This window comes from Python bivittatus, unplaced genomic scaffold, assembly GCF_059951505.1.
Source record: "Python bivittatus isolate LINGU-HERP-01145 unplaced genomic scaffold, Pbiv_v1 ctg000310_np1212, whole genome shotgun sequence".
NCBI classification, from domain to species: domain Eukaryota; kingdom Metazoa; phylum Chordata; class Lepidosauria; order Squamata; family Pythonidae; genus Python; species Python bivittatus.
Genome location: NW_028277054.1, coordinates 7,099,252 through 7,122,209, shown reverse-complemented (window position 1 = coordinate 7,122,209; position 22,958 = coordinate 7,099,252). Strand labels below are relative to the sequence as shown.

General features: G+C 42.9%; 1 protein-coding gene across 1 annotated transcript; it reads left to right on the top strand.

Moving 5' to 3' along the window:
- The first annotated feature begins 836 nt into the window (after positions 1-836).
- Positions 837-18,913, top strand: LOC112542251 (free fatty acid receptor 2-like). Its single transcript, XM_025174653.2, has 2 exons — positions 837-1,055; positions 17,917-18,913. Exon 2 carries the CDS (start codon positions 17,933-17,935, stop codon positions 18,911-18,913), a length of 981 nt encoding a protein of 326 aa, XP_025030421.1. The 5' UTR covers positions 837-1,055; positions 17,917-17,932.
- Positions 18,914-22,958: the final 4,045 nt, after the last annotated feature.

Genomic DNA, 22,958 nt, shown 5'->3' with positions numbered 1-22,958 from the left:
TTTTTCTCTTTATTTTATATTAGTTGGCATTAGCTTTTATCTTCCTTTTAAAAGGTTTTAATAAGGATTATGTTTTTAAAAAAGAACTTTAGCATGGGGAGGGTGGCCAGACACAATCCTTTATTCCAGAATGGTAAATAAGGCTTTGCACAACTGTTGGACCCCAAAGCATCAATATGAAGGCAGCATCGTTCATCATTGGCCATCCTAGCTGGGGCTGCTGGAAGTTGTAGTGCAACAGCGGCTGGAAGGTCACATATTTGCCCACTGGTAAGTTGCCTGAGCCATCTCAACAGACAGCAGACCCTGGGCTCCCAAGATAAGCAGGGTGGAGACTGTACGTACTCTGCATGACAGGCAGGAATTCAACAGGGATCGTTTGTCCCCAAGGCCGCAAGGGGAAAGCCTCCCCTTCTGAATTCTCACGTGCTGATCTTTCCATCCTCCTCTGCGCTGATGATCAATTTTGCTCGTCCCCTGCCCCTTCCCTCCCTGCCCACGTTCTCTTTCCATCTGACACCCCACCCTACCCCAACCCCCGGCATACCGACGGCTTGTTTGCTGACTCGCAGGTAACTCCCGCTTGCCTTCCAGGAGGCGCCCCGTTCCCAAGAAGCGCGGCACTCCAAAGGCTGCAACCTCGTCCCTTCGCACTAGCCCGCGTCCCTCCGACGTGACTCCCGAGTAAACAGGCACCGGCTCGGAGGCAGGGAGAGCCGCGTGGGCCCCCGCGAGATGAAGGAAGCCAGCGGAGGGCAACCCTAACCCTAACTCGTCCCGGTCGCCTCCTCCCGGCCCCGCCCCTCCTTTCGTAGCCCCTCCCTGGGACCGCGGCTCGGAGCCCTGTCAGGCGATCGCCTCCGCCAGCTTTGGAGCTGTCCGTGCGGAGCCGTCGGGAGACTGGGGGAAGATGGGGCTGCAGGGCCCCCAGAGCCGCGAGGGGGTCCGCGGCAGGGAAGAGCGGTGACTTTCGCCGAAGGAGCCGGGCGAGGCTGTGCGCTGGGCCCGCTGTCATTTCTCCTGCTTCCCCAGGAGCCCGCTCTCCAGCCCCGGAGGTAAGCGCGCCGCTAAGCTTCGTGCACACGTGTTGAGAAGGCTCAGCCTGGCCACGACCAGTCGGGCTGAGAACAAGGGTTGGGGTCCTAGGACCCCGGCCCTCGAGGGGAAAAAAAAGGCTCGAGATTCCCAGATTGGGCTACCTGGTTTATGAGCGCGCTGTTTGGTGGCTGTCTTGATTTAGAGCCTATGAACAAACAGATGTACCGGCAAGAGACGCTTCAGTTGTTGATTTAGGTATCCATTCGCTCATCCTGTTTATGCATCTTCCAAGAATTTCCGAGAGGCTTACGAGGCAGAGAAACCATCTTCACAACAGCCCTGCCAGGTAGGTTTAGGCTGAGCTAGGCAGAAGGAAAGGGAGGAAGGGGGAGCTGAGGAGAGGAGAAGGAGCTCAAGGCTTTGAGGGTTGGGGGAGATTTGAACTCAGATTCCCCAGCTGGGCAAAGCAAATCCATCTCCACGCTGCTCCCCCCTTGGGATTTGCAATGAATTGTGGGGGTTTTGTGGAGATTTTTGAATCTGGGCCCAATAATCAGAAGTGGTGCCCCGTATCAATGTCCACATTTTATATTTAAAATGCTCTTCCTTATTAAGGAGAGTCATCAGAACAGAATCTCACTTATCTGGGATGTTTCTGACATAATCTCCCTTTACTGTGGCTTTCCATTTTTGTCAGACTCCCCCCCCCCAAAAAAAATACCCCACTACTTTTTGAAAATAGTGTTGAACACAAGTTGGAAAAATATGTGCCAGGGACTGCAGACAGGTGCTAACCAGCTATCTTTGCTGCCAGTGTGGATTGACACATCCATTTGTTCTGGTGTGTACCGCCCGGGGAAGCCTCTCCTTGCCCATGTACTGCAACTCACGCTTTGTCTCCCCATATTTTTCAACCTTGGGGGTAGGAAATACCTTCTGAATGCACGTGATGGGCATTCATCGATGCCGTGAAATAGGTAAACGTTAAACAGTGAAGTTTGTTCTTCATGATTCCTGGATGGGGCTAGCTCACCATAGAAAACAAATTGGGTATTTATTCTTGCTGTTGATCTTGCAGGGCCAAATAATCACCAGGGAAGTGGTTCAGATTGACATGAACTGTATTTTTTGTTCCTGCCTAATACCAAGACACATCGTTCAGTGAATGGCTGTTTACCATTTTTCCCATTCTGTATCCAGGACCTATAGAATATGTAAGTGAGCATTCCCAGTCTATACACTGAGAGCACAATGCCCAGAATTTCAGGCCAGAAATTGGCTGCATTGGCTGGGGACTCTGGGAACATCAGTCCCAAAACATCAGCAAGAATCAGGTTGAGAAAAACAGCCTTTGGCTTTCTGTGATATAAGCTGTGGTCCATGAAAGATAACATCTAGTCTTTCCCCAAATTGGCTGCTACATGTCATTGGACTGCAGTGATTTCCATCATTCTGGACTCTTGTTCATGCTGGTTGGGGATTCCGGAAATCACTGTTCCATTGCATCTCTGGGAAGGTGGCAAAGTTGGGAAAAATGCCTTTATGGTGTGATACGCTTGGCCTTCTTTCAGGCCTTCTAAGACTGGTTTTGCTCTAATGAACAGCTTTTTGTGCAAAACGGCACTTCATTGAAATGGATGTGAGTTGGATGCTCTTAACTTCTGTCAGCCTACAGATGAGTCCCTTGTCAGAGGGTTTTGGGGATGTTGGGGATCTGGACTTATTTATTTATCCATCCATCCATCCATCCATCCATCCATCCATCCATCCATCCATCCATCCATCCATCCATCCTGTTTATATAGCTGCCCATCTCACACCAGGTGACTCTGGGTGGCATACAACAATTAAAAAAAGAAATACATATAAAAACCTGGTCCTGGTGATGTGAAGAGGGGTGATGGAGGTAACCATAGATGGCAAGCTATTTTCCATAATGGCCTGGACGAATGCTAGGTTGGGGCAATTGCAAGATATTTAGATAGTGGTTTGCCATCCAGAGGTGACCACGGACAATGGCAAGTATCAGTATAGGACTTGAATTGGCTGAAGTCCCAGCAGATACCCAAGGTTACCACCGAAGGATGCAGATCTGCTCCAGGTTTAGTCCAAAAAGTGTATGACATCTTTTTCCAGTACTGGATGGATGGTTCTCAATCCTGGAACATATAAGTGAGAAAGAATTTAAATTAATCCACCACTCCGGAAAATCCTCACCCAGAAGGGGTTAGTTGGAAAAGGAAGCTTAGAAAACATAACTAAGTGCCTTTTGGCACCTTAAAGACTAACAGGCTTACTGTTGCATAAATGTTCAGGCATCACAGACCACTTTATTTGATGCATGGAGTACAATCCTGAAAAAGCAACTTTATATATACACAGTGGTTGGAAAAGAAAAGGCAGGGGGGATGGTTAAAAAAAAAAAGGAGGGAGAAAGAGTTTCCAAGTGGCCATTAGGAAAACAGTAGTCTAACGCAGGCGTTTATGAACTGGGGAGCTGGGATAATATATGTAATGCAAATGTAAACAAGTGAATGCATTTGTACAATACACTTAACGTGGTACTTTATTAACCCATAGTCTTGGTTTGCATGAAGAGTGAAGTCAGTCTCTAGTTTAGCTCATCTTCTAGTGACTACACCCATGTTCTTTTCTTGGCAATATACATTGAACTATAAATTAACTGGAGAGGGCCAAATGTTCAAAGCCCCAAAGGTTTATATGAACAAACGTAGTCTGTTGTGCAAACACAGCCACTAGAAATTTAACAGATCTCACTCAGCATGTCGTGTGAGTTTAGCCATGGAGTTAAATCTCTTAATGAATTTTACCTTCGCTAATTTCCTGGAAGCCTGGTTTTGTAATGCCTTTATTCAAGGCTCTCTTGAGGACGGGGACAGGGTCAGCTAAATTTCCTCACCATTTTTTGGAAATTGCTAGCTCTGGTCTCAGGTTCATGTCCGTTCATTCTTTGACACAGCTTTGCCCAACCTGAACACTTTTCAAAGTGCCTACTTCAACTCCCAGAATTCCCCAGCTGGCAGGATCACTGCTGAGAATTCTGGGAGTTGAATTCCATACCCTGGAAGATTTCCAGCTCAACCTCTAGAACCTTGGGACTGAAAATGGAATCTTCTATGTACAAAGCGTGTACATTTCCAGGACTGCTAAGCACCTGGAAATTTACAGTGCATGTTGGCATGGATCCTGGGAGACAAAAACGGCACAAGCCTGATTTTTCAAGCCTATTCAATCAGTTTACATCTTTGTAGCAACTATTCCTCACCCTTGCTCCAAGTTCAGTCAGTGCTGCCTCTGGAAGGAATGACAACATTCCCAGGTTGATCTGCTGAAGAACCATCTGGAAACCATTCTGAACTAGGATGAGTCAAGGGACAGACTTGGAGCAGGAAGACCCAGATTCACATCCATCCTCAGTTATGAAAGCCTGGTGTGTGTGTGTGTGTGTGTGTGTGTGAGAGAGAGAGAGAGAGAGAGAGAGAGAGATTTTGACTTAGCCACTCTCAACCCAACTTAGCTCATACGATTGCTTGTGAAGGAAGATGGGAAGAAGGTGTGTTATGCCCTTAGCTCTTGAAGGAGAGAAGTTGATTGACTAGATGAAAGATCTGATACAAGCCAGATTCCTATGGATGGGCTGATCTAAAGCTTTTTTTAAGATCTGGGGGCAGCATATTCTTTTGACGCCATTCCCTAATCTCAGTGCCTATTGACTGAAATTATTATATGCCATCAAGTTGGTGTTGACTCTCAACGACCACATAGATAGATGTTCTCCATGCGTGCCTCCCATGCAAAAGCAGTATTTTCCTTCCATTGTTTTTTTGATCATTGAAGTCAATGCCCAGAGAATTGGGAGCAAGCAGAGAAATCTCAAATATCAAAAATATTTGCATGCCTTTTCCATAGCAGCCCCTGTGGAACACCCTTCCTCCAGGATCCAGCAGGTCCTCACCCTTCTGGAAAGCTATAAAGGGTTGGCTTTTCCCCCAGGTGCTGGGATAGGGTGAGGTTGGCACCCGAGGACTGTATGATCTGATGGACTGGTGATTGTGGGTCAGATGCCTAGTTTTCTTGTTTTTGGTTTTATCAGTATTGTGAGTTGTGTTCTACAAGTTGGGCAGTCATGTAAATCTTTTAAACAAACTCTTGGGCTCCTACTTTGTTTAGTTTTACTGTTTTGAATGTAAAGTATTTACCTACCCAATCACTTCAGATCCTGAACTCTACTTTGTATGAAACTCACCCCACTCCATCGATGCAGTGTGGGACAATTGTCTCCATTGTCTTCTTCAAAACCAAACCAACACTCCTGAGCTCATTACTAATTCTTAGCTGAGTCCAGTAAATTGCCACTGACATCTTTCCAAGGAAAACTTTTGAGTGAATTGTGATCCCCTTTTAAATGAATGCTCTGGGATGGGGAGGGGACCAATTTGGATTTCCCCATCAGTCCATCAAACTAGGAAATGATTCATTATATTTTCTCCCTCTTCTATCTTGTTTTCATCAAAAGCATCATAATTGTAGTTTTCTCTGATTGCAGTGAATTATACCCATTGTCTTTGCCTAATTTTAAAAAATAAAACATAAGTTGAGAAATCAAGTCATTAGCTCTAATGATTCTCACTATGGTCTAGGAACTCAAAAAAAAAGTAGGCAATTAAAGAACTATATGGCTTGGTGATCATCCAACAATATGAATTTGTTCTGGGAAATATTACTATCAAGAGCTAAATGCCATGAGAAGTAGGATAGCATGCTTTCATTTGGATAATCATTTCTGTAGGAAAAAGCCTTTCCCCCCAACCTGGTGGCCTTTGAATATGCCAGGCAGACTATGCTGTCTTGGGATGATGGGGCTTGTAGTCCAAAGCAGTTGGAAGATACCAGGTTGAGGAGAGAGTGGGCATGGTTTGGCTCACTCCTCATTCCTTGTAGTGAAACTTGTGGAGTTGGCAAATAAATACTTTTTCAACAACAGCTGTGGGATGTTTTGAAGACACCCGAAACCACAAGCCAAGCCAGCACATTTTAACCTGTTGTGTTTGACAAACCCAGCCAGGGTGATTAGTTTATGGTTCAACATATGCGGAACCAGAAAAAGGGCTCATTTGGTAATCAAATGAAGGATATTGTCAAAGAAAACAAAGGAGACAGAAGTGTCTTTTTCTTTCATTCATTCTCCCTTTAATCAAGCTGAAACCAAAGAACCCCAGAATCTCCAGACGATCTAAAGGAAAGGTGAGCAGAGCTGGTTGTAGATTCCAAGAGATCCCATAGGTGAGTTGGTCTCAGTAGGCCTCCCCTTATCCTTGCCACTGCCACTTATTTACACACCCTCTTCTTTTGCCCCCAGCCTGCACAAAGGCACTTAAACGGAGGATGCAACATAAGATAGGAGATGCCCCATCATCTCATTGTTGCATGTCCAGAGGAAGATAATGCACAAGAGGTGACTGCAAAGAGCAAGAGTCAGAGTTAAGAAGCTCTTGCAGCTGAGTAGGGAGGGAAACTGTAGGGGGTGACCCCTTGGAAAACTGGGTCAAAATCCATGAGAAAACAATGTTTGTGCAACGTGCTTCACCTCATGGTTTGCTAACATATCAGCTACATTGCACTACCAACTGTGCTTAGTTAAAAAGAAGTAGATTTTGGGAGTTTACTGGTTGGGCAAATCCAGGCTATGTGGTTAGTCTGTGGTTCCACGCTGGTCTAAGACCATAATAAAGCTCAATGCCTTGTGCAAACTAAGAAAATGGATGAACTTGGCACCCAGGTTACTCCCATCTGTCTTGTCTCGTCTCTGGTGATATCATTCATAGTCCTGGCTGGCTGGTTTCTCGGAGACGAATGTGCACCCAGAACACAACAGCTTCCAAGGGACTCTAAGTATGCCATTAATTTTGCTCTCATACAGTCAGCATATAATTCCAGTCATTTTCCAAGGATTAGAAAATAGCCAGGGAAGGAGGCCTCTCGGTGTCGAGGCATACAAATTCTTTTGTGGAGGTTCCATCCTTGGAAACAGCAACTAAATGTCATAGGGCATTGTGGTGGGAGAACTTAGGGTTTCTGCCAACATCTGCGCTCCAGGATCCTTTTCAGCTAAAAAGCTGCAGGCAGACAATCCGCTGTCTCAAGTTTCTCTTCCGTTTGTACAGTCAAAATCCTGATTGTGGCTCTTGAAATATTCTCTGGTTTCTGTGAGCTCTTCTGGGGAGTCCTTTCCTATGGGAAGAGAGAATCAAATCTACTCCAATAGTCCCGCCAGAAACAAACCAACAGCTGTTGTGCAGAATTGGGGTCTATTTCTTTTTCCGCTATGGATTGTCCATGTCTTTTCTTGAGGAAAGTTCCTGGATGTAATTAGAGATCAAATGATCTGATCCAGGAGATTGAAGCTTTACTTGGTTGAAAGTGTTGTCTCCCTTGGAATGTTGCTTTTAATACTTCTGCCAAAATTGTTTCTTTTTTGTTTTTCCCTGATGTGGTAACTGCTGCTGCTGCTGCTGCTGCTCCTCCCCCTCCCCCCTCCTCCTCCAATGGCATTGGTTTCCTAGTCTGATCTCCCTTGAAGGGCTGACACAATAATTGTAGAGGGCATAGGGAATGGCTTTGAAGGACAAAAGGGAGAACCACTTCCAAGGCAAAGATGAGATGAGTGTGGCTTGAGCCCATTCCAAGAAACTAACTTGAGAAAACAGGCCCCCACTCTTTTCGCCTTCCAGAGAGCCCTCAAGACCTGGCTCTTCCCTGAGGTACTGGGATAGGGGGAGTTCAGAGCAGGGTGAGAACATGAGGGTTGCGTCAGGAATGTGCGGCTGCAGCACCAGGTTCTTCTGTTGTTCTTGTTTTTGGTTTTATTGCTTTTTGATTTTAGCTGTTCATGTTGCTTTGATGCTTGGATTGTAAGCTGCCTGGAGTTTGGTTTTAAGATGGGTGGCTATACAAATGTTTTAAATAAGTAAATAACAAACACCTCAGACAAGCCCTTTCCTTGTTCACACAAAGGTAAGGTGAAGGACACTCAGACTTGCAAGGTTCTGTTATCAGAGCTGTTCCCATAAAAGTAGTCCTGACTTATAAGGCATTGGTCTCTTAATTTGGTCTATCTTATAGGGCTGACAGTAACCCTGTGAGAGATTGGGCTGAGGGAGAATGAGTGGGCCGAGTCACCCAGCAAGCTCCCATAGCTGAGGATAGGCTTGAACCTGGGTTACTTTGGTTCATGCCCAGCATCTTAATCACTAGAGGACATTGGCTTTCATTGCCTGAGGTTGCTATTATGCATGGAACATCGGGGCACAATCCTACTCACTGGTCATTAGACAGGAAACAAAATTTGCCTTGGGAAACCGCTTGTCATTGACAAATTTAATGAGAAGGCTTCCAAAGAACTGACATTTTAGTGCCGGAGGGTAAGGGTAAGGTGCAATTCCATTTCCTTTATTATCCCATCTATAGAACTTGTTGAAAGAGCATTTAAATCTTATTTCAGCACTAAAAAAAGGACAGTGCCCTCCTGAGGACAGAGGACTAATTTAAGAAGGTAGCTTGAGCTAGGCCAGGGTTTCTCAAGCTTGGCAGCTTGAAGAGGTATGGACTTCAACTCCCAGAATTCCTCAGCCAACATGCTGGCTGGGGAATTCTGGGCATTGAAGTCCACTTTTCTGCAAGCTTCCCAGGCTTGAGAAACACTGGTCTAGGCAGCCATGGCCCTCAACATCTCCTCACCTTCCAAGATGGCTCCCTTTCTCTGCCTAATGACAGAGCTGGCCTTGCTACAGAAGGGGAGAAGAAACAGAAAGAGTTGGAGAGATGCCATATTCCCACTGCCCAGGATTCCTTCTAAGGTGGTTGCAGGAAAAAAAATAAATATTGACTTTAAAATGCAGCGTTGAAAGATACAACCATTCTGGAAGGGTTTTTCAGAGCATCTCTCCAGGACCTCCTTCTCCAACCAGTGTCACTGCAGATCGGACTGGAAGCCCTGGGAGTTATAAACCTGGCACATTTGGAAAGTGTTATGCTCTAGAGATGTATCTCATGTATAAACATGATAATTTTGGACTCTACCAATTCAGGGCATAGATGGGATGTTGCATTAATGTTGTTCCTCTATATTATAAAGAGAAGATCTTCATTCCCTGAACAACCCTGTGTCAGGATTCAAAGTTCCAACCTATTTTATGAAAGGCTAGTTTCTTTCTTGGAATAACATTTATTTACTCACAGATTGTAACATTTAGTCACACACAACTCGTCTTTGACAGAACCTGAATTGGCACAATCCAGGCCTGTCTAATTTACCCTGGCTGAGATGTTTAACTAGGGAGACTCTTCACAGTAAGGAGGAATAGGCTGTGTATATACTCAGAGGTCATCTCTTTTTTATAAATGCAACCACTCTCCAGCATCCTAATTTTCATGGAATTCTTTTTTATATATAGTAATTTTATTAAACTTTACATTTAAAAAGATAAAAACCAGTACAAACTAAGAAAAACAAAAGAATAAAGAGAAAAATTAGAAAGTGCAGAAAATAAAAAATAGAAAGAAAAAATGGAAAAGAAAGAAAAAATAAGAATATAGTAAAGAAAAAGAAAAGAAATGTATAAAGAAATGACTTCCCCTTCATCACAAGTATAAACAATTTTAGTAACTTATCACCTTCTCTTAAAATACAACAAATGATCTCTTCTTCCCATATCCCATCTCTCATCTATAAACAAATCCTTAAAACCTCGTCATTTCAGTCCTGATCAGAAAAGTCCATTAAGGGTTAATAGCGATAACATATCTATTTTAACCTTGATCAAATAAACCAACTTTGTATTCCTTCCTTTTAACAATCTTGATCTTTAATCCCTTCAAATAATGTTCTAAACTTGATTTCTTTTCATTTTTTCTTTGTCTCTTCTCACAAAATTCTTCAAAACTTTAAACAGGTCTTTTTTGTAAATCCAATATAGGAAAGTTATTCAGGTCACTCTTTTGGTTTGTTATTTTCATATCCCTTTTAATTATTAAGACATCAGCCAGCTTCATTTGTATATCCAGCATAGCATATTTTTCAATACCATTCTTATAGCCTGTCATTTTAAAATCCACTTTCAGATCAGTCTCAGTCTTGTCCAGTGCAACTTGTGCAACTCTTCCATAACATCTTTTAAACACAGTCTATCTATAGAGGCAGACACTTTTAAAATTAACTTCTGGGTCCATTGTTCACAAATATCCTTCAATATATCCAATGCTAAAGTATTTTGCTCCATTCTGTATTAGTAAGTCAAACATGACAGGATCGGATTTTAAAGGTTGAACACTAGAGGGAACCAGAAGGAACTAAAGATTACAATTAAAGGAGAATTTTCGTGAAATTCTGATGCTGTTCAAAACTGCCATACCAGGATAGTCCATCCGGGTAATGATCAGATCCAACTCTAGCTCTTTGCTTCAGAAAGTTGAGGCAGTATTCAGTTGTAATTCACTATGCTGATTGCAGATAATGGGAGATGTAGTCCAACATGCCTTGAGAGCATCAGGTTGGATTACTGCATCAATCCCAGGGTATGCTGTGCCATCTCAGAAGTGAATCAATTTTACCATGCACCAGCACCATCCAGAAACTCATTATTTACTTTATCAGAGACAAATGCAATAGAATTAGATCCAAAGCAATTTCCTCTCCTGAACTATTGAGAACAGAGGTCAACTGCCATTGCTAGCAGCAGTTTGCCATTTGATTAGTCTAATGACATCATTGTCATCGGTTGGATGAATGGCCTTCTGTCATCTGTCTCGGAAGGATCATTTCAAGTAATAAGCTCTGGGGCTGGTGTCCAAGGGTGACAATGTGTCCAAGGAAATGATTTGTCCAGATAGCAGATGTTATACAACCAACCACTTATTGCTGTGGTATAGCTGTCACCAGGTTCTTCTGAGGTCAGACATCAAGTTCTAGGTAGCTACAATATCACATGCAAAGAAAAAAAAATAGAAGATAGTAAACCATTTCACAACAAGGATAGTATGTTCTTGCATTGGGAGGCTCTATGCTCCAATCCCTGATTTTTGCTTCCTGCCTCTGATAACTAGGAGCTTGAGTTGTTGAAGCTTCTCTCCTGGAGCTAATAGCAACTTTATGGACTAGAAGTGTAGTGTGGTTGTGTATAGAAAAGGATTAATTAATTGCTACCTTTCTGTACAGTGTAGTCCCAAATATTCTGTCTCCATTCTTTAGCTGCTGTTTAATCGATCAAAGTGGCATGCAAATGGAGGATGCAATTTTGTGGTTGATATCATGGTGGAGTCCCCCTGCAAAGTTATAAGGGGAAATCTGACATTTAGCTCAGTGACTAATTTAGAAATCTGTTAGCCTGTTTCTCCTGGATGGTTTGCCTGCTCCATGAAAGAAGTTCATGAGAACTTTAGTCCCTGAAAACCAGGACAGGGCAGAGCTGGCAAATAGGCACAAGTTGAGCTCTACCACTGCCAGAAGAAATGAAAGTGAGGATAGAAGGAAAGAAGGGACCAGAAGCATCGTCTCATTGATTTTAATATTACCCCTGATTCTCTGTGTGTGTGAGTGAGAAAGCGAGAGAGAGAGAGAGAGAGAGTCCATGTACCAGAGAGATGAAATATGGCAATGAGTTTTATTAAGCCGTTTAGTGACATGAAGAAAGAGAGATGTTTTCAGGTTAAGAATAACAGAGAGCCAGCAGGGGGAATAACTGGATATACAAAGAAGGCATGAAACATTCCCTAACATTCTTGAAAGAGATTCCACGCAGGAAATCTCAGATCACGTTTTCGTTCTTTCTAAACTGTAAGAATGAACACCAGAGCACTTCTAAAATTGTAATGTTTAGTGGGAAGTTTCTAAATAAATGTGAAGGAGATTGTACTAACTGTGTATAATGAATTCAATTTAATTTCAGTAGAATCCAATTTTCTTCTGTCCTGACCCCATCTACTTGGGTGGACTGGTCCTGCCCATTTTTATTTTTTTTTCGAGCACCAAACGTGCTATTCAAAAGTCAAATGCCAGCTCTGGTAGTAATTGGGGGCAAGCATTTGCATTTTGGTAATTTGCCTCCTTGCTACCGTCCTGCCCTGGACACATGCTACATCCTAGGAATGCATGATATAAAAACTTAACATGATAACTGGACCAGCAACTACATGGCAGTTCTAAGCATGCTTCCTTAAATAGGAATGTATTCCAAATCAGTGGGCAATTCTTTTCAGAAAAGGTGACCTGTAGGAGAAAAATTCCATGAAATATCACTATTTTTCTTTAAAATTTTCAGATACGGGACAAAAGCCTCATTGCAAATTGCATTTCCCCCCTTATGTCTGCTCCCATATGTTGAGGCTCCAAGAATCGAGCAGCTGTTTACAAAGCTAAACACCAGGAACAACTCCCTAATCAACATCTATCCCAGCCATTTCATTAGCCGCATATGATAACATGTGATTATCCCTATTGCTGATACTTTTCTTTGCTAGGCAGTGATTAAGAGCGTCTGCCTGATATCCTGTATCAATAGAAAGATCATTGCGTTCTATCACCTGTAACCTAGATGCAATTTTTCTGGTCCTGATCTAAGCCAACGAGATGACATTGGAGGGAATTTTACATACCAGTAGCAATGAGGTGTTGCATTTTAATAAACTCCTGATATTGAAAGAAGGAGCTCATTAAGAAAAACAAAGATTAACAAAAGCAAGGGGGGGGGGGAAGGATGATGGTGGTGGTGGTGGAGAAAAAAAATCAGTTGCATGCCTTTCCAGTACAAGTTTTGATCAAAATACCCTGAATTTTGGATATAAAATTGGCTTATGTCAATTTACCCTCCCAGCAGCTGCGGGAAGATGACTAGATGAAAATGTAAATTCTGCACCCATTCACCCGGGAGTCAGTCATACAAGGATTGACTTTTGAGGAGACAGGGAGAATTGTGCTGTGAGTGTGCGGCCTGCACAGTGCTATCCAGTTCCCTTCGGGGGGGGGGGGCGGGGAGGCAGATTCAGATCTTCCTAATCTATTGCTCTTTCTCTACCCCAGATTTTATCTGGGTGTATGTGTTTGATGCCAGAATAAACATGGCTTATTGCTATCACCAGCAGAGCTACAATTTGTAAGCCGCCCAGAGTCACCCTCTGGGGGAGATGGGCGGCATGTCCATGTAATAATGAATAAATAAATAATAAATAACATTCTGGAATCTTTGGGAGGAGGATTATTTTAGGTCATCCCGAAAAGGATCTAAAGAGAAGGAAGCCGACAGGAACTAGATGTCTGGATTAGCAGAGGCAGACTCCTAGATACAGTTGTTCTTTTCCACTCTTTAGAGCCTCAATGGCAAACGTCCGTGCTGTTATCACAATGCAAATAGATAAAGACAGAGAGAAATAGCATGAGCAAATCAGCAGGATACTGAGCTCCTATTACCAAAGCAAACAACAATTCTGAGATGAACAGTTTTCTATGCTCCGAGAGACTTTTGACCAAGTCATATTCTCTGTTATGGCAAATAATTCTTTGTTCCCTTGGCTTGGCCTCCAGTTCTCCTTTTCCTTTTTAAAAGGAATAATTCCCTCTCCCCCCTTCCTTCCTTCCTTCCTTCCTTCCTTCCTTCCTTCCTTCCTTGTACATTTTCTCTCCAGTGCCATCAAAGTAGTTGAGCAGAACTGCAGGCATAGGGTGTGAGTCAGTCTGATTCAGCGGTTCTGCTAAGTGACCAGGCAGAATTTCAGTCTTCTCTAGAGGGTGCTCCTGTGTTTATGTCTGAACATCACATCTTAGCTGGGACGTCAAGCTGCTGCCCGTAGGATGAGCTCAAATCCCTGCTCTGTAGGAAAACTTATTGCTGCATTTGGCTAATGCAGTCTTTCTCCACCTTGGCAACTTTAAGTCGTGTGGACTTCTACTCCCAGAATTCCCCAGTCAGCCAGGCTGGCTCGGGAATTCTGGGAGTTGAGTCCACACGTCTTAAAGTTGCCGAGGTGGAGAAACGCTGAGCTAATGACTATTCTTCCATCTACCTCATAGGATGGTGATGCTCAAGGTCTCCCCAATCTTTCCTGTTGGAATACAACAAAAGGGATCCAAACTGAGCCCAAACATTTTGCTCTTTGAGTGAAAGAACAAGATGGCACTTCCTCTTATTCCATGTACAAAACCAATTTGGCTGGTGGTTGAATCTTTCCTCTGGGTGGAGGTGGGACATTGTCCTTCACTTCACTTAGATAGGTTAGAAGATACAGGGAAGACCACATCACATACAGTTGTTTCCTCCCAAGCTTTGCTCCTACTTTCCAACCTCTGCCTCCTGAAAGACCCATCAGCCTCTACCTATTTTTAGGGCCAGCTTTGCAAGAAAAGGAAATTGCCTCAAGTGGGTCCGAGTGGGAAAAATAATGCTGGCCTAACTGAACCCTTGGCTTGGATCTGGTTTTGAAGAAAGGGTAAGAAATTCAGTGCTGCACCTTGGGTGACTGGAGCCTTACGATTAGCCGTTCAGCTGCCACGGTTGGGCTCTTTGAAAGAGTTGGTGAGCTTCATGGAAGTTGGGGCTTAGGATAAGCCAGTGTTTATGCACATGGATAATTTCTGTAGGCTAACCCTGGTAATGTGCAAGGAGATGGGGTTTAATATGAGCTAGTAACTTTATGGCCATATTTGCAAGGCTGAGCTACCTTCTTCTTCACCTAAACCATCCAGTCTTGATGCTTCTTAGTAATAGCCACCTGTCAGCAACTGAAATCCGCAAAATGCACAGAAAAGAAAGAAAGGGAGAATCTAACAGTTGTCCAGGGCTTAAGGCTAAGTGAGCTGAGATGGTTTATGCCAACATGGTGGTGAGAGAACCAGCAGTCAAATTACTTTGTCCAAACACATGGTTCTTTTACTGCATGCCTTGTAAACAGCAATCCCTCGTCGATCTTTTCCGGGGACATTGCCAAGTTTGAAAAGATGGATGAAGATAATAAAATCTCTCTAAAATGAGCCTACTATCATGCCCGTGGGCAAGGGAAGAACAAGCAGTGGAGAATGGGATGCAATGTTAAAAATGCTCACTGTCCCTTTGCAGGCATCCTTTATATTTTCTAGCAAGCCTCCCCCGAACCATCCTACCTCACCCTCTTAAATCTGTGTGCGGAGGACTTCTCAAAATTCTCCAGCCTTCCATGAGCAAGTGGATTAAACCATCTGACTGAAGTTCCTCAAAGGGAGGATAAATTCTCCAAGTGTCTCTCACGGGTGGGGCTTGCCATCAGCAGTAGAAACATGTCTTTATTTATTTATACTCCCAGTCCAATAAAACAAAATTTAAAATGCAGGAAAACCAAAGCTGAAACAATTCATAACAAAAAGAAGGCCTCTCCTGATTTCTGCAGCTAGAAACTTGACCACCTTTATAACTGGGTCTTGCAGAAGGAAGATTGGATCTCTTGATCAGAAAGACAGCTAAAATTTCTGGCAATTGGGTTAAGAAATGCTAGACACCATGGATGATACATTCCAAGTCAATCTCTGCATTTGATAATACACACATACGGTTATTGTATGGAAAACCAACTTCCTTAGGGTTTTGCTATTTTTGTATCCCACCACTAAAAGGGTGTGTGGCACAGCAGTTCTGACCACCATTTTGCCTCAGCCCTAAGGTCTTGGGTAAGAGAAGGGGAAAAAGCAAGGATTGCCCACAAAATACTTTCTCATGATAAGGATGTTTCCTTGTCATGGCTTGCAAAGCCCTCTATTCAGTTTAGCTCCATTTTCAAGAATGCGGGACTTCAGAGCTGTTGTCATCCCTGAGGAGTTATGTGGGATCATGATGCTTTTCGGGGGGGGGCATGTGCTGTTCACCCCTTCTTACATGGTGTACCATGGTCTTACTTGGGGACTGAGCTTCAAAATACAATTGTATTCTGTATCCATTCAAAGCCAGTGAAGGTGCTGGACTAGAAACCTGGAGCTGGTGAGTTCTGGTCCTCCCTTGGGCATGAAAGCCAGCTGGGGGACCGTGGGCCATTCATTCTCTCTCTGCTGTGGTGAAAATAGGGAAGGGAGCATTGTGTATGATATCTTGAGCTACATAAAATAACAGTAGGATATAAACCTAATAAATGAGCAGGGCTTATGAGTGTAAGAGGCAGCAAAAATTAGTCTTTGCATGAAGTCACCCCAAATCTGGAATGGGTCTGAACTTTAGTGGAGGGAAATGTACTAAAACTTAATCCCATTTCGATGACATGAGATTGTACCAAAAATGTATGTGCGGGGTTTTGGAGGAGGTTTGATTATGATGGGACAATTTCCCCCCCTCCTATTAGTCCTCATTTAATTTGATGAAAGAGAAGTTGCTTTCAAAATTCTTTGAAAGAAGATAATTTTGGATAATTTCTTGTGGGTCATGGACAGTGTTGTTCTTGGACTTCTTTCCTGATGAGGGGGCCAAAGATTGCATGAGAAAGTCCTGTCTTTCACTGTGCTGTCCTTTCTTCTGAAGTCGCAGCTGCCTTCCCATGCTTTCATTCAAAGCCTTGAACTCTTTTATTTTTCAGTAATGGTGCTCAGCCTTGAGAAGTGGTTATATAATTTCTCCTTCCTCTGGAGAAATGTGCAGAAATAGTCCATTCATTGTCTTTGCCTTCAGAATTGGGAGGGAATTTGAAGCAGCCATCTATGTCTAGCTATTATCTGAAGGGAGTCATCTACAACATGAAAAGGAAAAAAGCGGGTAAAAATAAGGCAAAAATGCCTCTACCTTCTGCCAGATCATTTCAAACTTTTTCTCTCTGTTTGAAAGCTTCCCAGTTTTTCAACTGTCTTTTCCCAAAACTACAGAAAAAACTCTGCTTGTTATGAATTATGAATTTTGCAGAGGAGGGGCTTTTTTCACACAACACCATTGTAGGCTACAGCGCTGGACAACAGTGAGGTAGCTAATATATATATAAAGTAGCTAGATAAATAACATTTTAGCCTCCACATCCCAATCCAGAAAGGTGGAAGTATAAAGAAAGAAACAATTTAAGGGACACCAAAAGCTACACAAGGTAGAAAGATGTGTTCGGAAAAGCCAGAGAAGAGAGAAACAGTCCAGAGTTTTGCAATTTTCCATGAGTCCACAATAGACCCTGGGAATGGAAAAAACTGGTATGGATATTTGTTCAAAGGATAAACATCTCCATGTTTGCTCAGGCTGCAGTCTCCATCTTTACAGAACTTGTGTGTTTTGCAAGAATAGTAATGATGATGATAATGATGATAATAACAATAATATAATCAGTGCACTCTTCAGGGGTCAGCCAATATTAAAAGCTCTGCATACCTTGCCTGCTTGCAAAGGATAACACAGAGAAAATAGATTGAAGGAGAATAGCAGATTTGGTAGATTAAAGGAGGCACAAGAAGAGTAACCGATGCTCCACTTCATTCACTGAGCTGCTACAGCAGTGTTTCTCAAACTTGGTGACTTTAAGACGTGTGGACTTCAACTCCCAGAATTCCCTAGCCAGCCATGCTGGCTGGAGAATTCAGGGAATTGAAGTCCACATATCTTAAAGTTGCTAAGGTTGAGAAACACTGCTCTACCATCTTCAGTTTAACCAGTGCTCCTGCACCCCCTTGAGGAGGAAAATGTCCATGCAATGCATTTTGTTCAAAGTCTTGCTTGAGGTGACAAATAACAAGAGGCCCCAGGTTAACCCATCTTCGATAATGTCATGTCTTCCTATGTTTTCAAAAGAAAAGTTTGTGAGGAATATATGGGAGCAGGTTTCTTCTCCCTTCTTCCTGGAACCACAGAATGCCTCTTTATGTGTCTTTTCTCCCCACAGGTGAAAAACCTCCAGCATGACTGAAAACTTTGAAAACCGGAACACCTACATTTCGGTCTACCTGCTCACCATCCTAATTGGCTTTCCCACCAACCTGTTGGCTCTCTGTGCTCTCATCCAGAAGATTAGGAACAAGGCCACACCCAACTCCGTCCTTCTCCTCAATCTGACCATTTCTGATCTCTGCTTCCTGGTTTTCCTCCTCTTCAAGATTGCAGAGCAGATTGCTGGCCGCTGGGTCTTTCCCACTTTCCTGTGCCCCTTTACTGGTCTTGTCTACTTCAGCACCATCTATTCTAGCACGCTCTTCCTCACTGCGGTGAGTGTGGAGCGCTATCTGGGTGTAGCTTATCCCATCCATTACAAGCTGAGGCGCCATTCAACCTATGCCCTAATTGCCAGCCTGGGCCTTTGGATCTGTTCTTTTGGCCACTGCAGCATTGTGTATGTCACTGAGTTTAAGCGGGACAATTATTCCATACCAAATGAGCCCTCCACTGACATCTGTTATGACAATTTCACTGAGGCGCAGCTCGAGACCCTGCTCCCTGTCCGCCTGGAGCTCAGCATCGTTCTCTTCCTGGTGCCATCCCTGATCACCTGCTTCTGCTATTTTGGCTTTATGAGAATAGTGATCTCTTCACCCCACATCCACAGGAGCAAAAAACAACGAGCTGTGGGGCTGGTAGCAGCCACTTTAGCTGTCTTTATCATCTGTTTTACACCCTACAACATCTCCCATGTGGTTGGTTTTATTGAGTGGAGGAGTCCAGACTGGCGGAGCAAAGCCTTACTTCCCAGCACCTTCAATGCCAGCCTGGACCCCATTATCTTTTATTTTTCTTCTTCTGCTGTGCAGCGTTCATGCTGGAATTTCCTGACCAGGATAGAACGAATCTGCATGTTGCCTTCTTTGATCCGTAAGCTATTCTTCAGAGGGACTGAGAAGCTAGGGAGAGCAGGCCCTCAGGAGCAGGTATGCTCTTCCTGGCTATGACCTCCCATTTCTTGGAAGCTTCTTAAATCCTTCTCTGTAGGCCAAGTGGTCTATGCAAAATTTGTTCTGGGGATTACTGACATTTCCAGCCAGGCCTCCAGACTTGAAATTTCCATGTTGTGCATGTTGTTAACTGTTAATTTTGGCAGCCTTGGGATAGGTTGAGGAATCTCACCCAGCCTTCTCATCTGTTGGTTCTTGACACTTAGAAACAGCATTGGGCAAATGTTGCCCCATAGACTGATTGAAAATGGGTTTCATTAAAGAAAAAAAATAAAATGGTGAAATATGTTGAGTGCTTCAAATGTGCATACTCAAGTATCCCAAGTCTAATGGCCAATTTAATTTTGGAGTTGTTTCATTCTGTCATTTGGGTCTTCCTGGTATCCAGGAGATTTTCCTTCCCTCCTTTTCATCTTCATCTAAGTGGAGATATATATAATTTGCAAAAGAGCTTTTATTTGGGCTGAGATATTGTTGTGATTCTCATGGCAGTATCCAACGAATTGAGAATCCTGGGAAATGTAGTTTCTATGGACCCTGATGCCTGGACGTTACTACACAAGACAGTAGCATCATCTAGGAACTAGAGGAGGTTCTTGTATGAGACGTCCTAGTTGCTGTGGCTGGTAGATACTTTTGAAAAACAAAAGGGTGTATGCGGCAAGAATGTCAGAGGAAAAGAACATTTTTGAAATAACAATTAAAATAGGCTGTTATATATAAATAAGATGTTGAATTATTTAGATTCACATTAACAGAGTTGATTTTTTAAAAAAAAGTCTGCATCAGAAGAAGTCATATAATTCTGTGACTATTTAAGAAACTCTCTGAAGTCGTTTTGCTGTTTGGATGATCTCAGATGGTTTGTCATTGGAAAAAACAAAAGGGAGACTGTAAACTCAATAATATAAGGATTACTAGAAATGAACAAATAAATTAAAAATTCTGAGAAATTTCAGAAATAGAGGCTACCAGGAGTTCCATGCCACTGAGTAAGGGCAGGGTTTGTGCTATTATAGCTCAGATCCAGATCCAGATCCAGATCCAGATCCACAACCATACACCATGTTTTGTATTAGAGGAAAAAATTCTGTTTGCCCCAGTGAAAGCTTTCCTCGGTGAAAATTCCCAGGGACAGGGGAGGGGAAAATGCAGCTTTAATCCACAATAAAGGAAAAAAAGGTACCCCTCCCAACCAGAATATGAGGTTCCCATATTCTGCCTCCCCACTCATTTGCACAACAGCTAATTATACAAATAGTGTTATGCCTACTTAACCAGTGTATAGAGGGAGGACGTGTCGTGCTTTGAGTTCCTTTCCCTGTAAACGCATGTTTAACCTCATCATGCCTGGAAGTTGTGCAATGTGGTTTGAAGCACAGCTAATGAATGGGAGAAGGTTTTCCTCACAAACCAATAGGGAAAACTGTGACCGGGTTGGTTTTTCAAACTTTGCAGGCTGGAGGCCTTGCTGAGCAAAAAGGAAAGAACACCTTATAAGACTGGAGGAGGACAGAAGTAGAAAACAGGAGCCCCAGCCATGCTTTTCCCCCATGTCTCCAAGGCTGTTCCGATCTGTAGCTTGGAAAGTGCAAAGTATCTGAGGGAGCAAGTGGACTCTCACATTAATTTTCCAGCAAAAAGCATATCGTAGATCATACTTGCTAGATGGGAGCAGGGACAAAGCAGAAATAAATACTCATGCTATTCTTTCCCCACTGGCTGACTGCTCAGTGGAGTTTTTGAGAGGAGTGGGAGCGAGCTGTCTGGTGTGCAGTTGGAATGACGGGTCTCTTTTTATTGGGGTCAAATTGCATTTTTGTTTCCATGGATTATCACTCTCCCAGGACACCAGTAGTGCTGTTTGGCTGCTCCAGAAGGAGGGTCTTCTTGCTCTCCAGCCATGCCCACAACATATTTTGGAGGGTGGTGGTCTTCCCTGCCAGGAAATGATGCTGGGAGGGAGGAGAATCCCTGTCTTGAAACTGCCCTGCATTAATGCTGTCAGATGCATTGCTGGAATACAATAAAAATCAGCTGTGGGAACAGCATGATTTCTGTCACATGCTTTTCTGCTGATTCAAGCATGGGAGGAATGTATGCTTTTATATATATATATATAATTTTTATTAAAGGTTTTTTAAAAAGGAAGATAAAAACTTATACAAACTAATATAAAGAAATAGAAAAGAAAAAAGAAATCAAAGAGAAAGCTAAAAATGCAAGAAAGGGGGAAAAAAATCGAAAAGAAAGAAAGATACAAAGAAGTAGGTCCCGATTTTCTTTACAGCAGTTATAAGTACAATTATAAATTTACCTCTTACTCTATGGCTACAACATAGCTCTCTTCTTTCTATAATCTATCCTGTCTAAGCATCAAACCATAAATCATAAGTTCATTGTTTTCTGTTTTCACCCAAAGAGTCTATAAGGGGTTTGTCTTTTTGCTGATCAAAGACGTCAATTTATCCATCTCAGCAAGTTCCATCACCTTCACCAGCCATTCCTCCACTGGGGGCAATGCTGAATTTTTCCATCTTTGTGTATGCAATAATCTCGCTGCAGTTGCCATGTACAAAAACAAAGTTCCATGACTTTTTCCCAACTGTTTGTCCATCAATCCCAAAAGAAAAAACCTCTGGTCTCAATTGTATACTAATCTTTAAAATCCTCTGAATCAGTGTAAGTATTTGAATCCAGAATTTTCTAGCTTTTTTTTTTTTTACATGTCCACCAAGCATGATAAAACGTCCCTTCTTGTTCACATTTCCAACATAAATTTGAAGTGCCTTTATTCATTCTAGACAATATACCAATGGATGGGAAGAATGCACGTTAATGCAGTCATGAGGAAGTGATCAGACCAAAGCAAATATTTCAGCCATGCCTTCTGAACACCCTTGTTACTTTCTTTTGGAAATATGGCCCTATGCCTCCTGCCCAACTACACTGTTGCTCTCAGGTAGAGTGGAAGGTGCTGTCTCTTCATCTGGGTTGAAAAAAGACATAAAAAAAACTTCTGGGGAAGAAATGGCAAACAGAAGATGGCTTCACTAAAAGCAGAGCTGATGACCATGGCAGAATGAAGAGCCGGCAAGTAGACCAGCTCTTTGTAATTCTTCTCCAGACAAGGAGAGAACTTGAGATTACCCACAAGTGCTCCAGACAGTTGTTCCTCACAAGGAAGACAGCAGTCTCTGGTGGGTCTAGAACTTTGGGAGACAAAGGGATAGTCATCTTGCTCAAACCATGGTCAGTGCCTTTAAGGACACTGGGTTCACATATTTCCTTTTCTAATTGCTTAGGGGGAAGTAATTTCTTTATATACTTTTCTTTTTCTTTACTATATTCTTATTTTTTTCTATCTTTTCTACTTTTCTTTTTTTTCTTTTCTTCCCTTTCTATTTTTTCTTTTAATTCTTTTATTTTTTTTAGTTTGTGTTAGTTTTTGTATTTTTAATCGTAATGTTTAATAAAATTACTATAAAAAAAGAAAAAAGACACAAAAGCAACTCTGGTTGACTTCCATATGCAGAATGGAGGGCAGGCACAATTTTTTTTCCCCCAATCCGCAAAACCTGGGCCACTCCTGCAAATGACAACTCTTATTTTGGTTTGTGAAATGTTGGAAGGTGTCAGCACCACTCCCTTGCAGCACACGGCACACAACAGTGGTGTTTCTGCGGAGGAAGGGGTAAAAAAGGCAAGGAGCCAGAAGCTGCCTTATGATGGGCACTTGTGCAAAAGGGGCAGAGCTTGCATTGGAGTCCCACTTCTTTCCTCTCACCTTTATTGATCTCCACTGTGGATGCAACAGACTTACATGCTGGTGATAGACTTGCTATAGCAAAAGAGAGATGGCTACTGATTCAGACTGCTGAACTCAAGAGCTTGAATGACTTGGTCAGCCCTGGAGTATTTTCCCACCCACCCCTTTTCCCTGCATCCAGCAAGTGATGAAGTAATGGATGTGGGAATGACTTTGAGGGATGAGGGGAAGAAATGCTGCCTAGGGAATGATCAGATAAAAGGGGGAGGAGCC